At 43.7% G+C, this 12,455-nt stretch overlaps 1 protein-coding gene across 3 annotated transcripts in view; it reads left to right on the top strand.

Moving 5' to 3' along the window:
- dtx2 (deltex 2, E3 ubiquitin ligase) overlaps positions 1-11,797 on the top strand; it is a 49,374-nt gene extending 37,577 nt beyond the window's left edge. For all 3 annotated transcript variants that reach the window (XM_070857326.1, XM_070857325.1, XM_070857327.1), the window contains 5 exons: positions 3,840-3,907; positions 5,914-6,072; positions 6,986-7,147; positions 9,779-9,868; positions 10,670-11,797. In XM_070857326.1, the coding sequence (XP_070713427.1) occupies positions 3,840-3,907; positions 5,914-6,072; positions 6,986-7,147; positions 9,779-9,868; positions 10,670-10,894 (704 nt within the window). In that variant the 3' untranslated portion in view covers positions 10,895-11,797. The remainder of the gene's footprint in view (positions 1-3,839; positions 3,908-5,913; positions 6,073-6,985; positions 7,148-9,778; positions 9,869-10,669) is intronic.
- The last annotated feature ends 658 nt before the right edge of the window (positions 11,798-12,455 follow it).

The following is a 12,455-nucleotide window of genomic DNA, read 5'->3' as shown; positions in this document are numbered from 1 at the left end:
GGGTCCCAGCACTGAGCCCTGCGGCACGCCACTAGTCACTGCCTGCCATTCTGAAAAGGACCCGTTTATCCCGACTCTCTGCTTCCTGTCTGCCCACCAGCTCTCTATCCACGTCAGTATATTACCCCCAATACCATGTGCTTTTATTTTGCACACCAATCTCTTGTGAGGACCTTGTCAAAAGGGTTGTTTTTAAAAAAAAAATCAAATGGCTATCGAATGAAATAGCTGCCAACTTTCGCGCTTGACTATCAAGCCTGATTGACGTCATTAATGCAGCCTGTGCGAGGGCAACAAATTGCCTTTTACTGGCAGGAAATAAGAGGTGTATATTCTGACCGTATTAGTTGTGTTAGAATGGAGTTTCTGAACCTATCCTGAGTGTTCTCACTTCATTTCATAGATAAAGAACTGTCCAGGAATGAAACAAATTAAACCCAATAGCCTTTTCCAGAGACTGAAACTCCTAATTTTATGATTTGATAACTTGTCAAGTGTTTAAATTATGAGTAGCTTGAAACAAAAATGGTTCATTTCCTGTCCTAATTAAAATGGAAGGTATACAGTTTAGACAAGATTCACAGTACTGAGAATGGTAACACTTGGTGGCTTGCATCTCATTTTATTTGACAACATGGTGACTGGACACACACAGTAGCTGGGAGCGAGGCAAGCCTGTAGCCCAATTGTAGGGTTCTAGTGGCATCCACGCACATCCTGGTATCTGCTCTTGCAGTTTAAGGCCTCTGAACTCGTCATTCAGCTTAGTCTTGTAACACACTTCCAGACATCCATTATTCTGTCTTAAATTTGAACACTGTACTTGACAATTTAATATCTAATACAAATTATCTGTGCTAATATGACTCCCATAAATTATATTATTGAATACACTTCAGTCAGTCCCTTATGCTCATACTTAGGCTTCCATTCACTGTCATCCCCTTAGCTCCTCAGATTCGCTGCTATTTCAACTTCAACAATTAAATACATACATTTTCTGGTGCATCTGCTACAAAACTCAATTAAAACTCACATGAGTGTCACAAGACTATAGCACAGTCTCAGCATCAGAATGATTTCCATAAACTGTTCAGGCATGTAATAAATTCCCAGGTGACTTATTACACGTGTGAGTTGTACAGAGAAAAATAAACATTAATGCTTTGATTTTCTGAATGTTAATGACTGGTACAACATTATAAGAGCACTATGAGCTTTTTAGTACTATTAAAATGTTGATACACTCATGACCAGCTAGGAGAATGATTGCTGCCACTCAACTCTGAGTCAGTGTGTATTCTGGAGTGAGCAGTAAAGGGTACAAGACATTGCTTAGGTTGCAGACTATTTCATATCACAAGCTTTAAAAAGAAAGCTGCTTAAGCTTAGAAATCGCTGTTGCTGTAATGAATTACACCAGTGGCGATTGGAGAGTAGGAAACAATCTTGGGGGGGGTTCTGAGATTTGTGTGCATCCCAGCTGCTGAGCACCAGTCCCAATCAATGCAGGGCTTTTCAGCTTAGTGTGCACTCTGTGCAATGAGGTTATTTGGTATGCAAATCCAGTCATTGTTGGTACATGGGGAAGGCTATACAGCTTCTGTCAATGCATCATATGTGATGCACTAATCTCACCCATACAAAATGGCTATTGAGAGTTTAGTCAGGTTCTCGCACATCGGGAATCAAAAGCTAAGTGCAACAATGTAGATAAATTTTTGCTGCAGCTAATAGGGATAGCTTTGTGCTCCCCGTCTCTTGATGTAAGGGAGAGCGATGAGCAGGAATGCTGCCAGGAATGTCTCCTGATATGAAAAGACCCTGTCCACCTCGGCTAAGATCGGCTAATGTAACTTGGGAATTGAACCAGGGTATGGTTCAGTTACTCAACGGATAAGCTCACCGAGTGCAAAGCTTATTGTTTGTTTATTTTCTCCTCTCCTCTCTCCCAAAGGTGCTAATTCTTGCTTATCTGTTCATTTTTCTTATGTTTTAATTGCTTTCTGAATAATTTCCGTGGTCCATATTGTTAAAAAAATCTTATTCGTCTATTTGGCACAGGGCACGAAGGAAGGATTTTTTTTGTGTTCATTCTTGGGATGAGTGTGTGGCTGGCAAGGCCAGCATTTATTGCCCATCTCTAGTTGCCCTGAGAAGGTGGCGTTGGACCGCCGCCTTCAAACACTGTTGGTGGTTTGCTAGGCCACTCTAACCAGTTAAGAGTCAACATATAGATCAGATGGGTAAGGATGGCAAATTTCCTTCCCCAAAGGATATTGGTGAGCCAGTTGTTTTTTGACATTCCAGCAGTTCCTTAGTTACTTACTGATGCCAGTTTTTATTTCTAGTATTTTTTTAGATTGAATTCAAATTCTCAAACTGCCATGGTGCAATTTGAACACTCCTTTTCTGGATTACTAGCCCAATAACCTAACCACTACGCTACTGTGGCCATTGCTTAGTCACAAGCTCGTTCTTGCTGTGCTGACACTTTTACCCATTTGTTATGGCTGCTCTCCTGTCTGCAAGCTTTCCTGTGTGCCCTTGTGCTCATGTCGTCAGGCCTACTCACACTCTTGCATCTGCTTTATTCTGCTGACATTTTAAGACCACTCTGCCTCCATGGGTGTCACAATTCATGTGAATTCTGATATACCAGCAGATAAGAGATAAGCTTAACACTGAGCCACATAAGGAGATATTAAACCAGGGGCTTGGTCAAAGAGGTAGGTTTTAAGGCGCATCTTAAAGGAGGAGAAAGAGGTAGAGAGGTGAAGATGTTCAGGAAGGGAATTCCAGAATTTGGGGCCCAGGCAGCTGAGCACCATGCAAGGGCATGGAATTGTGCAGCATGGTATTACAGTGGGGGGATACGAACATGGGATGAACAAAGATGGTCTATTATTATAGTATGAGTGAAGTGAAATGGGCTAGACTATTGTAGTGAGAGAATAGAGGGAAATGTCATAGACTCTATGGTATATTAATGAATATTTGGAATGCTCCAAGTGCAGCTGAATAATTTCACGAGATCCGATCCAAACTCCCCAGGATGTCTAATTCCAAATCTGGTGAAGCCGGTGACGGTAGAAACAGATTGGCAATAAACAGTCCCAGGAAATTGAGGCACTTTGTTTTTGGAGGGGGAGCGCTGTTGTTGGGTTCATTTAATCACAAAAAATAGCTTTCATTGTACTGGACCTCATCAATCAACCAGTTAGTTAAAGGAAAGTTCAGGGAAATAAAAGGTGCTGCTTGCAGAGATACAGATATAACAATATAATTTTGTTCCAGAACTTGAGGATTTTATCTCCAAGAACTGTGTGCCCTCTCATGTTCTCTGTTTCCTATCTGATATGTAACATAAACATGATAAAAGCAAGAACCTACTATGTTTTTCAATATTATGTGCAAATTGCCCTTCCCCATCCCAAGGTCATTGTCTCTCTTGAAACAGGGAGAATAGGTGTGATTCCTAGCCTTTACTGAGGTTCATACACCTACCCAGCCTGAATGAGTTCACCATTTCTCAGCTGGATACTAGTGTATTCCTGTTCATTTAAAGTCATTTTTAAGCTTGGATAAAGTTTCAACTTATCCAGTAGTATGAATTTAAATAGTTTTAATATGAGCACAGCAGGTATTTTTTGCAGAACTTCAATTATTTACTGACCTTTCTGTTTCAGATTTAGTTTCAATGCCCAGAGTTTCTGATTAAACATATACATCTGTTACAATTGTCTGGAGTGGACATTGAGCTGCCAGCGGTAGGGGGTATTTATCAGTCATATCATTATCTAACTGTCGTCATCTTTCCATTTATTCTTCCATTATAGAAATGGTAAAGGACCCAGAGGAGGTGGTAAAGAAGTACATGATGAGAATGGAGGTGCATCCAGATGAGGTGAAGTCAAAGTATTATTGATTGAGTGTCTGTAATTTTGTGATTAAACATCACAATATTTAATCAGGAAGTTCTTCCAAGGCAGAGGTTTCCTCTTTCCAGTTTTAGTCTGGCCTGCCGCACTTGCGTAATATGGATCTTCTAAAAGGACTAAAATAATAATTCTATTTTTAACCCCTCCCCACCCCCCCCTCCCCCTCCACTGTCAGGAGAATGCCATTGTTTTTGAAAACCATCTATTTTTGTCATTTAATTTTTCTAAAGTGCTATGTGGTTCTTTTATTCACTGTACCACTTTCAGTTCTGCCAGAACTGGAGTGGGTGGAGTGTATTGTTTGAGGAAAATAATTGGTGCTGTGGCTCAGTGGGTAGCACATTTGCTTCTGAGTCAGAAGGTTGTGGGTTCAAGTCCCACCCCAGGGACTTGAGCACAAAATAAGTTGACACTCCCATTGCAGTACTAAGGGAGTGCTGCAATCAAAGGTGCCGTCCAAAAAGAAGTACTTTGACTGTAAAGTGCTTTGAGACGTCCAGTGGTCGTGAAAGGTACTGTATAAATCCAAGTCTATTTTTTACAGTTGGCAGAGCTCTGGGAGCACGTCTTTACTAAGTGGCCAGGGAGCTCTGATGAAAAGGGCCAAAAAAACTTTCCCAAAATGGGACCAAAGCAAAGCACACATTGTGATCTAAAAGCAACTGTTGTGACCACACGGGAGTGTCCGAACATTTCTAAATCACAGACTGTACTGTTATCCTCCACTAGCTACTCATTTATTCTGATAAATATATTTGATTACTGTGTTGTACACTATCTTTACACCGATCATTCAATAATACAGAACACTTGCAGATACAAGCCTTGAGGGTTTTGAACAGTTTTACACTTCCACCTGGCTAAATGAGATCATATCTAGTCGGGGGCTTGGCCATAGGGGATGGTCCTGCACTGAGACAAAGCAAGGTGCTTGCAGGAGTTGAGACTGCAGCCTGTCCTGAGGTGTCCATAGTAGTATCTCCTGGATCTGTATTTGTGACTTTGAAAACTGTAATGATTACACTGAAATCTAAAATATACGTGAACTTAAAAGGCATTTACTCATTGTAGCCTGGCAATAAATTCTGCCTATTAATCTGTTAAAGTTTCCAGCATTGATTTGACATGTTAACATTTTCCATTTGTTTAAATGGACTGAATTCTCTATCGGCCTATTCGTAATGCAGCAACAAGTTGGAATGGGGTGAAAAAGGAATGAATGTTTTGGGTGTTGCGGCTAGAGTTGGGTGTGTCACCTTATTCACTAAATCTTTTAATGGTCTTCCCATTACTAGAAGCATTCTATCTTCGATTGGGGTTAGAACTGTTCATTATGTTTTGTAATTAAGTTTTTTTTTAAAACTTGAATTAATGTCACATTTAATCATATCCTCAGGTCTTCCCAAAGCACTTTACAATTAGGGGGTTACTTTTGAAGTGCAGTCACTGTTATGTAGGTAAATTTACCACAGCAAGATCCCACAAACAGCAAATGAATGGATAACTTTTTTGGTGGTGTGGCTGAGGGGGAACGTTGGCTAAATCACCAGGAGAAAACAAAAATGCAGCACTCCCTCCGTAGTGCACTGAATTGTCAGTCTAGATTATCTGCTCAAGTCTAGAGTAGGATTTGAACGCACACCGTTGGTAGTGAAAATGCTACCAACTGAACCAGCTAACACGGTCAGATAGTCTGCATTTTACAGGGGATCTGAGGATCTGTGGATAAATTTGAATAGAGACCACTGGTTGAATGCTTCAGCCAACTTAATTTACTAGCACAGATGGAATCCAGTGGTGTACAGTTTCCAAAGTAGTGTGTTTCAGGACCGTGGTGCAATACTGCTCATTCTCCCTCTGCACTCTACTGTACAGACTCTGAACTGAATATCACCATGGTGTGTATTCTGCTCAAAATCACTAAATGTTAAGCTTTGGAAGCTAAATATTGCTCCTGTTTTGTGTGTTTTAGGACTGTATCATTTGCATGGAGAAGCTGAGTGCCTTGTCTGGGTATGATGGACTGTCCAGGACGAGAACCATTCAGTCAAGTGCAGTGGGGAAGTTCACAAGATGTGGCCATGTCTTCCACTTGCTATGTATGATGGCCATGTATGAAAATGGGAACAAGGTACACAAAATTGTCCCACTTCATATCTAATATAACCAGCAATAGTGCAACAGTGTTTGTTTTTAAGTGACATTGCCGCCTTCCCTAAAGGGGAGGAAGATTTATTGGACAGGGAGATATTGTGACGGGTAAGCATTTATTCTAGATCAGTTCAACGGGATATTTTTAGACTTTTTTTTCTAAAGTGCCACATAACTGTCATTCATACTTTCCCCTAAACATTCACTCTTTTTAGTGAACACTTACTAGTGATTGTGATCGGTTGCTAAAGGAACAACTCTAAGGTCAAATGTAGTTTTTCCACCGCAAAACCTGGTCTGCCTCGCTCAGTACTGTATAGCGTATAGGAGTACCCTTTGAACATTGTGTGATACATGTACAGTGTATCAATGGACAATTATTGGTGGCTTCATTTGGGGCAGGGAAAATTGTAGTACAGGTGCAGCGTCCAAAATCCGGATTCCGGGACGATTCGTGGCAAAGTCGTGCGGAATCCGGACGGGGTGACCCTGCCCGACCTCAGGGCCTCCTCGCCGGCCCGCCCAAACACCTCCTCGACGGAGCCCTACCCGACAACTGCCTCAGCGGGGCCCACTGGCCCAACAGCTGCTTCGGCGGGGTCCTGCCTGACGACGACCTCCTCGACGGGCCCTGGCGGCCCGCCCGACAACATATTTGGCGGGGCTGGCCCCACGACAACCTCCTCAGCGGGCCCCGGACGGCCCGAACAGCTCCTCGACAGGTACCCCCCCCCACCCTTTCTGACGTTCCAAAATCCGGAAATACCCGAACCTGGGCTCGGGTGTTTCCGGGTTTTGATGTCAGACAGAAGTTCCAAAATCCGGAACAGTCTCGGTCCCAAGGGTTTCCAGGTTAAACGTGTGTTAAGCAACTGAATTGATTTATTTTTCAGGATGGCAGTTTACAGTGCCCTTCATGCAAGACAATCTATGGTGAAAAAACTGGAACCCAGCCAAAAGGAAAGATGGACATTTATTTATTACCGCAATCACTGCCAGGATATCCAGACTCTGGATGTATACAAATTGTGTATAATATTCCTCATGGTATTCAGGTAACCACTCCTGGGTCATTATTACAAATGCAAAATACTGTAGATGCTGGAATCTGAAATAAAGACAGAAAATGCTGGAAATACTCAGCAGGTCAGGCAGCATCTGTGGAGAGAGAAACAGAGTTAACGTTTCAGGTCGATGACCCTCAGTACTGACGAAGGGTCATCGACCTGAAATATTAACTCCATTTCTCTCTCCATGGATGCTGCCTGACTTGATAAGTATTTCCAGCATTTTCTGTTTTTACTCCTGAGCCATTTATGGCGATAGAAATTATACTTCTTGAAGATTCAGATTAAGGTTAATTAACAGTTTGTTGGAGAAGCCAATATTTTTTCGCAATGATCTACATTCTGTGTATGTAGCTGTATCTGATCTAAATGCATGCTGCAGGTGGATATAATCTGTTTAATTTGATTCCTCAATGCTCATCAATGAACAATTAATGCTTGTCCATCCATACTTGCATTGTACCAATTGATTGGCTGTGTTTGTAGAGATGAGGTATTGGGCATACAGTTGGGGTGATGGAAGTTCAACTTCAGTTTGACTTTATAACAATCAGAGTGCCCAGTGAAGAAAGATTGAGGCTCAGTCTGAGTTCATTGATCACCATTTGTTTGAAATTGCTCCCACTCCTAATTTGTTGGGATTTTGCTAGAAACTTTGACGCTGTGAAGTTTTGGGTAAGAATATCCAGAGCAGACTAATGTGTTTGGTGTTTTAAGCCACTGTGGTTTAGCACCAGCCCTTGGACTCCCATTATATTCGGATGCCATTTTCAGTGTTGGCATTGGGTGCTGCCATGTGGGGGACAGCAGAGGGTGAGATTCATTTAGCGTAGGACATGACTATCGTTAAAATGTCTTGAAACCTGAAATCCAAACTTCCCTGTCCAAATGGTTACCTGAGTTTAGACAGTGAGCACTGGAGGCTGTCCAACTATGAAGGACTTCCCAAGTGTGCTCAGTCCAATCCTCACCTAGTAATCACAATCTCCCTTTCCAGTCAGATCACTGGATAATAACATGACCTTGACCCCCTGGCTTCCAACCCTCCCTACACCTCCCACCCGGCTTAACACAACAGCGCTGAGGCCAACTACAGCAGCACAACAGCCGCTCCTGGTGAGATCCGTTAATTCTACACAGCTTGCTGATTAAACTTCATACAAAAATCATAGAATAATTACGACACAGAAGGAAGCCACTCAGCCATCGTGTCCATGCTGATCGAAAAGAGCTACGCAGCCTAATCCCACCTTCCTGCTCTTGGTCCGTAGCCCTGTAGGTTACGGCTCTTAAAGAGCACATCCAAGTGCTTTTTAAATGTACTGCCTCTACCACCCTTTCAGGCACCACCCTCTGGCTGAAGAAATGTTTCCTCATCTCCCCTCTAATACTACTTTCAGCTATTTTAAATCTATGCTAAAGGAAATAGGTCCTTCCTATCCACTCTATCTAGGCCCCTAATAATTTTATCATCATCATCATAGGCAGTCCCTCGAACGAGGATGACTTGCTTCCACATGAGTTCACAGGTGTTTCAATGAGGGACCCGATGTTCCAGTCCTGAACTCCAATTGAGGGGGTGGAAGATGCCTGTGCGTGGATTTTTTTTTGAGTGTGTGGTGACCGTTGCACATCAGCCACCACATGGGTTTGACAGAGCTCGGTCTTGGTCCAGTGCAAGGGTTAATCAAGATGACTAGAGACCTGCTCTGCTGCACGGACCGAGCGTGCGCACACATCGCAGTGTCCCTGGGTCCTCGGCTCTTCTGGAACCCGTACCCTCCTCTGTTGCACTTCCGCCACAAACACTTGCCGCTCCTCCGCCCCGACCTTCCCACTCCTCTGTACTTGGGCCCTGCCGATATTCCTACCCATGCTCCAAAACAGCGACCAGGGTTTTGATGATTTCACCCATCTCAAAATCCTTGGAGCAGCTCGCACTGGAGGTTGAAGTGGTACGCCACTCCAGCTCTTTTACTTCCCTACCTGCGGAGCTGTTCTCTCGCAGATCGGGGGGGCCATGATGTTCCAGGGCCCGGCGCTCCAGCTCTTTTATAGCCCGACCTGCGAAGCTCTTCTCTCGCAGGTCGGGGGCCACAACTTGCGAGATAAAAATAATTTTATACACCTCAATTAAATCTCCCCTCAGCCTCCTCTGTTCCAAGGGAAAAAAAACCCCAGCCTATCCAATCTTTCCTCATAGCTAAAGTTTTCCAGTCCTGGCAACATCCTCGTAAGTCTTCTCTGCACCTTTTCTAGTGCAATTATATCCTTCCTGTGATGTAGTGACCAGAACTGCACGCAGTACTCTAGCTGTGGCTTAATTTGTATACAGTTTCAGCATAACTTCCCTGCTCTTGTATTCTATGCCTCGGCTAATAACTTGGAGTCTGCCTGGTCTGTATGGATCAGTCTTGCACCAACTGGTCTCGAAGACATTTGGAGAGCTTATCTTGTGTTTATCTCATTATTGTAATAATTTCTATATTAAAAACAAACCTCTTTGGAAATGTAGTCAAGGATGAAGAGCTGTGAATGTCCCAATCGGGAATTGCAGCTGAAGGATTCTGTTTAGTCATGTTTTTAGTGAAATTAACAAACCCTTCTGATGTCTCACAGGGTCCAGAGCACCCGAACCCAGGCAAACCATACACTGCCCGTGGCTTCCCCAGGCACTGCTACCTGCCGTACAGCGAAAAGGGCAAACAGGTAATAGAGTGTAACAGAGCGGATTAAACTGATTTAACAATTAAATGTTGTAATAGTTCTGATTGCCACTTATGCTAACTTTGGTATTCTAGATTTTTCACAATGTGTGAATTGAAGTTGATTACAAGAATGCGACCTTAGTGAGGGACCATAGAACGCATTGTTTTATTTAAAAAAACATTTTAATCGCTCGCTCCGTGAAGGCAGCATGTTTCTGCATTCTGCTGGGTGCTGCAGTGCGATGCGCTGTGCTGCTGGGCACCTTTGCTAGTCTTGGCTAACCCTGTGTGCGTGGCGCACCACTGAATATGCCTTTTTTTTTACTTTACAATTTGCCCCTTCCACTGAAACCATCTCTCCTGAAGGTGCTGACTCTTTGCTGGAGTAGCGTCTCAAGGGTACTAGGTGCCCTCCAGTATCTCGTACCAAATGACTGTTACTCACTTGTGAGTCGTGACAGTGAGTGGGTGAGCAGGCTGCTTCACTGGTTGGGTGGTGGGGTGGGGGGGCGCATAGCCAAGCGATCAGATCTTCACCTAGTATTCAGAAATATGCACTGCCAATAGAGGCCACAAGATACCAATCTGAATTAAAAGCCAGAGCTGATTTTTCTCTCCCTTTTAATTAAGGCTGCTAAGGCCTTTTGTAGGGCTCCTGCTGCTGAGATTGGCTAACAGCACAGAAAGGGGATCAATCCCAGGACACTATTTAACTTCCATTTTATCAATGCTCTCACTGTAAAGCCATGCACGTACAGCCTCCCAGGAATGAATACAAACCGAATTGAATCATGTATTTCAGGTTCTGGAGCTGCTGAAAGTAGCATGGAACAGACGGCTGATTTTTACTGTGGGAACGTCAAACACAACCGGAGAAACGGACACAGTGGTTTGGAATGAAATTCACCATAAAACAGAGATGGGGTCCAACGTCTCGGGGCACGGATTCCCTGACCCCAACTATCTGGACAATGTCATTGGAGAGCTGGCAGCTCAGGGTGTCCGAGAGAACTGTCTTCGACAATAGCTAAATGTATTTTGGAAAGGCCTTTCAATCCAGTGTTGCCTCTCGAGAGCCTCCCGTCTTTTGCACTTTGAGTGCTAGCTGTGTTTTTAATTTTCCTCCTTTGTAATGCAGCATCAATCCCCACAGTTGTGAACGCTGCAGCGAGGATGCACAGGCTGCATCTTCCAAAGCCCTGATGTTTGCAATCGCCGCACTGGTAGATGCTGGAGGAGGTGATGCTCCATTCAAAGCCAGATCTAGCTGAGCTGGACTCGCATGTTTCACTTTGTCCCCCTCCCCCTGCCCCAGTCCCTTTTCTGACACTTTGGAACATCTCCAGTACCATGTTTACATAAGCACAGCATTAGCCAGCAAGGACTTCAACAAATTGAATCTGGTTTGGTTGCACAGTTTCTTGCACATTGTCTGTCGTGTTGCATTTTACCACAGCAGCGATGTTGGAGACTGTCGTACCTCTAATTCTTGTGTGCATCCTTCTCCTGGTTTCTTCGTCTTTCAGCCGTAAGCATTAAAAATAAAATAGTATCTGTAATCCACATGGGGACAGACAGTCGAACTTTGTAGCATGTGCACTTCTATCTAATCGAAATGGGGCAGGCAATGGAACCTTTTATAGCATGTTCACTACTATCTGATCATAGAAAGGTGAGACAGTGGAACCTTCAAGCATGTGCACTATCTGCTCCTGGTGGCAAAGCTGTGGAATCTTGTGTGCATTACTGTTCAACTTTGGTCACAAATTGTGTGTACTTTTGTGTCCATCGATGTAGCCTGTTTCATACTGGCAACAAGGCGGTGTCCTCTGCAATCAATAAATTCACTTTTCTACTGGTTTCTATTGTGCTCAGGGAGGCTGAATAATTAACAATTATTTCCATGTAATAAAGTCTTTCACTAGCAAAATGATTGGACTGAATTGTATTCTATTAAGTTGCTGTGGTACCAGTTATTTTAGTTCCGCCTCCCCACTTTTTTATTTTTAAGTTGAAACGTTAATACAAGTGCCCCCTTATTAAAGGGGCACTAAAACCGACAAACTTGAACAAATTAAACTTTAGACATTAAGGATCAAATTAAAATTTGGTTGCTGGAGGTCCTCCCCACTTTTTGCCTTGCTTCTCCGGTGACACCTGGCCTGTCCTTGCCGCACAGCACTGCCCCACATACATCAAGATCCACGGCACAGTCCTGGACATCGTGGACCACTTCCCTTATCTCGGGAGCCTCTCATCAACAAGAGCAGGCATTGACGACGAAGTCCAACACCACCTCCAGTGCAGCCTTCGGCCGCCTGAGGAAAAGTATGTTTGAAGATCAGGCCCTCAAAACTGTCACCATGGTCTAGAGGGCCATAGTAATACCCACCCTCCTGTATGGCTCAGAGATGTGGACAATGTACAGTATTGAAATACCACCAGCGATGACTCCGCAAGATCCTACAAATCTCCTGGGAGGACAGACGCACCAACATTAGCGTCCTCGTCCAGGCCAACATCCCCAGCATTGAAGCACTGACCATACTTGATCAGCTCCGCATGCCAGACACTAGACTCCCAAAGCA

The sequence above is a fragment of the Pristiophorus japonicus genome, chromosome 16 (genome assembly GCF_044704955.1).
Source record: "Pristiophorus japonicus isolate sPriJap1 chromosome 16, sPriJap1.hap1, whole genome shotgun sequence".
In the NCBI taxonomy this organism is placed as follows: Eukaryota; Metazoa; Chordata; class Chondrichthyes; family Pristiophoridae; genus Pristiophorus; species Pristiophorus japonicus.
This window is presented reverse-complemented; position numbering and strand designations above follow the sequence as displayed.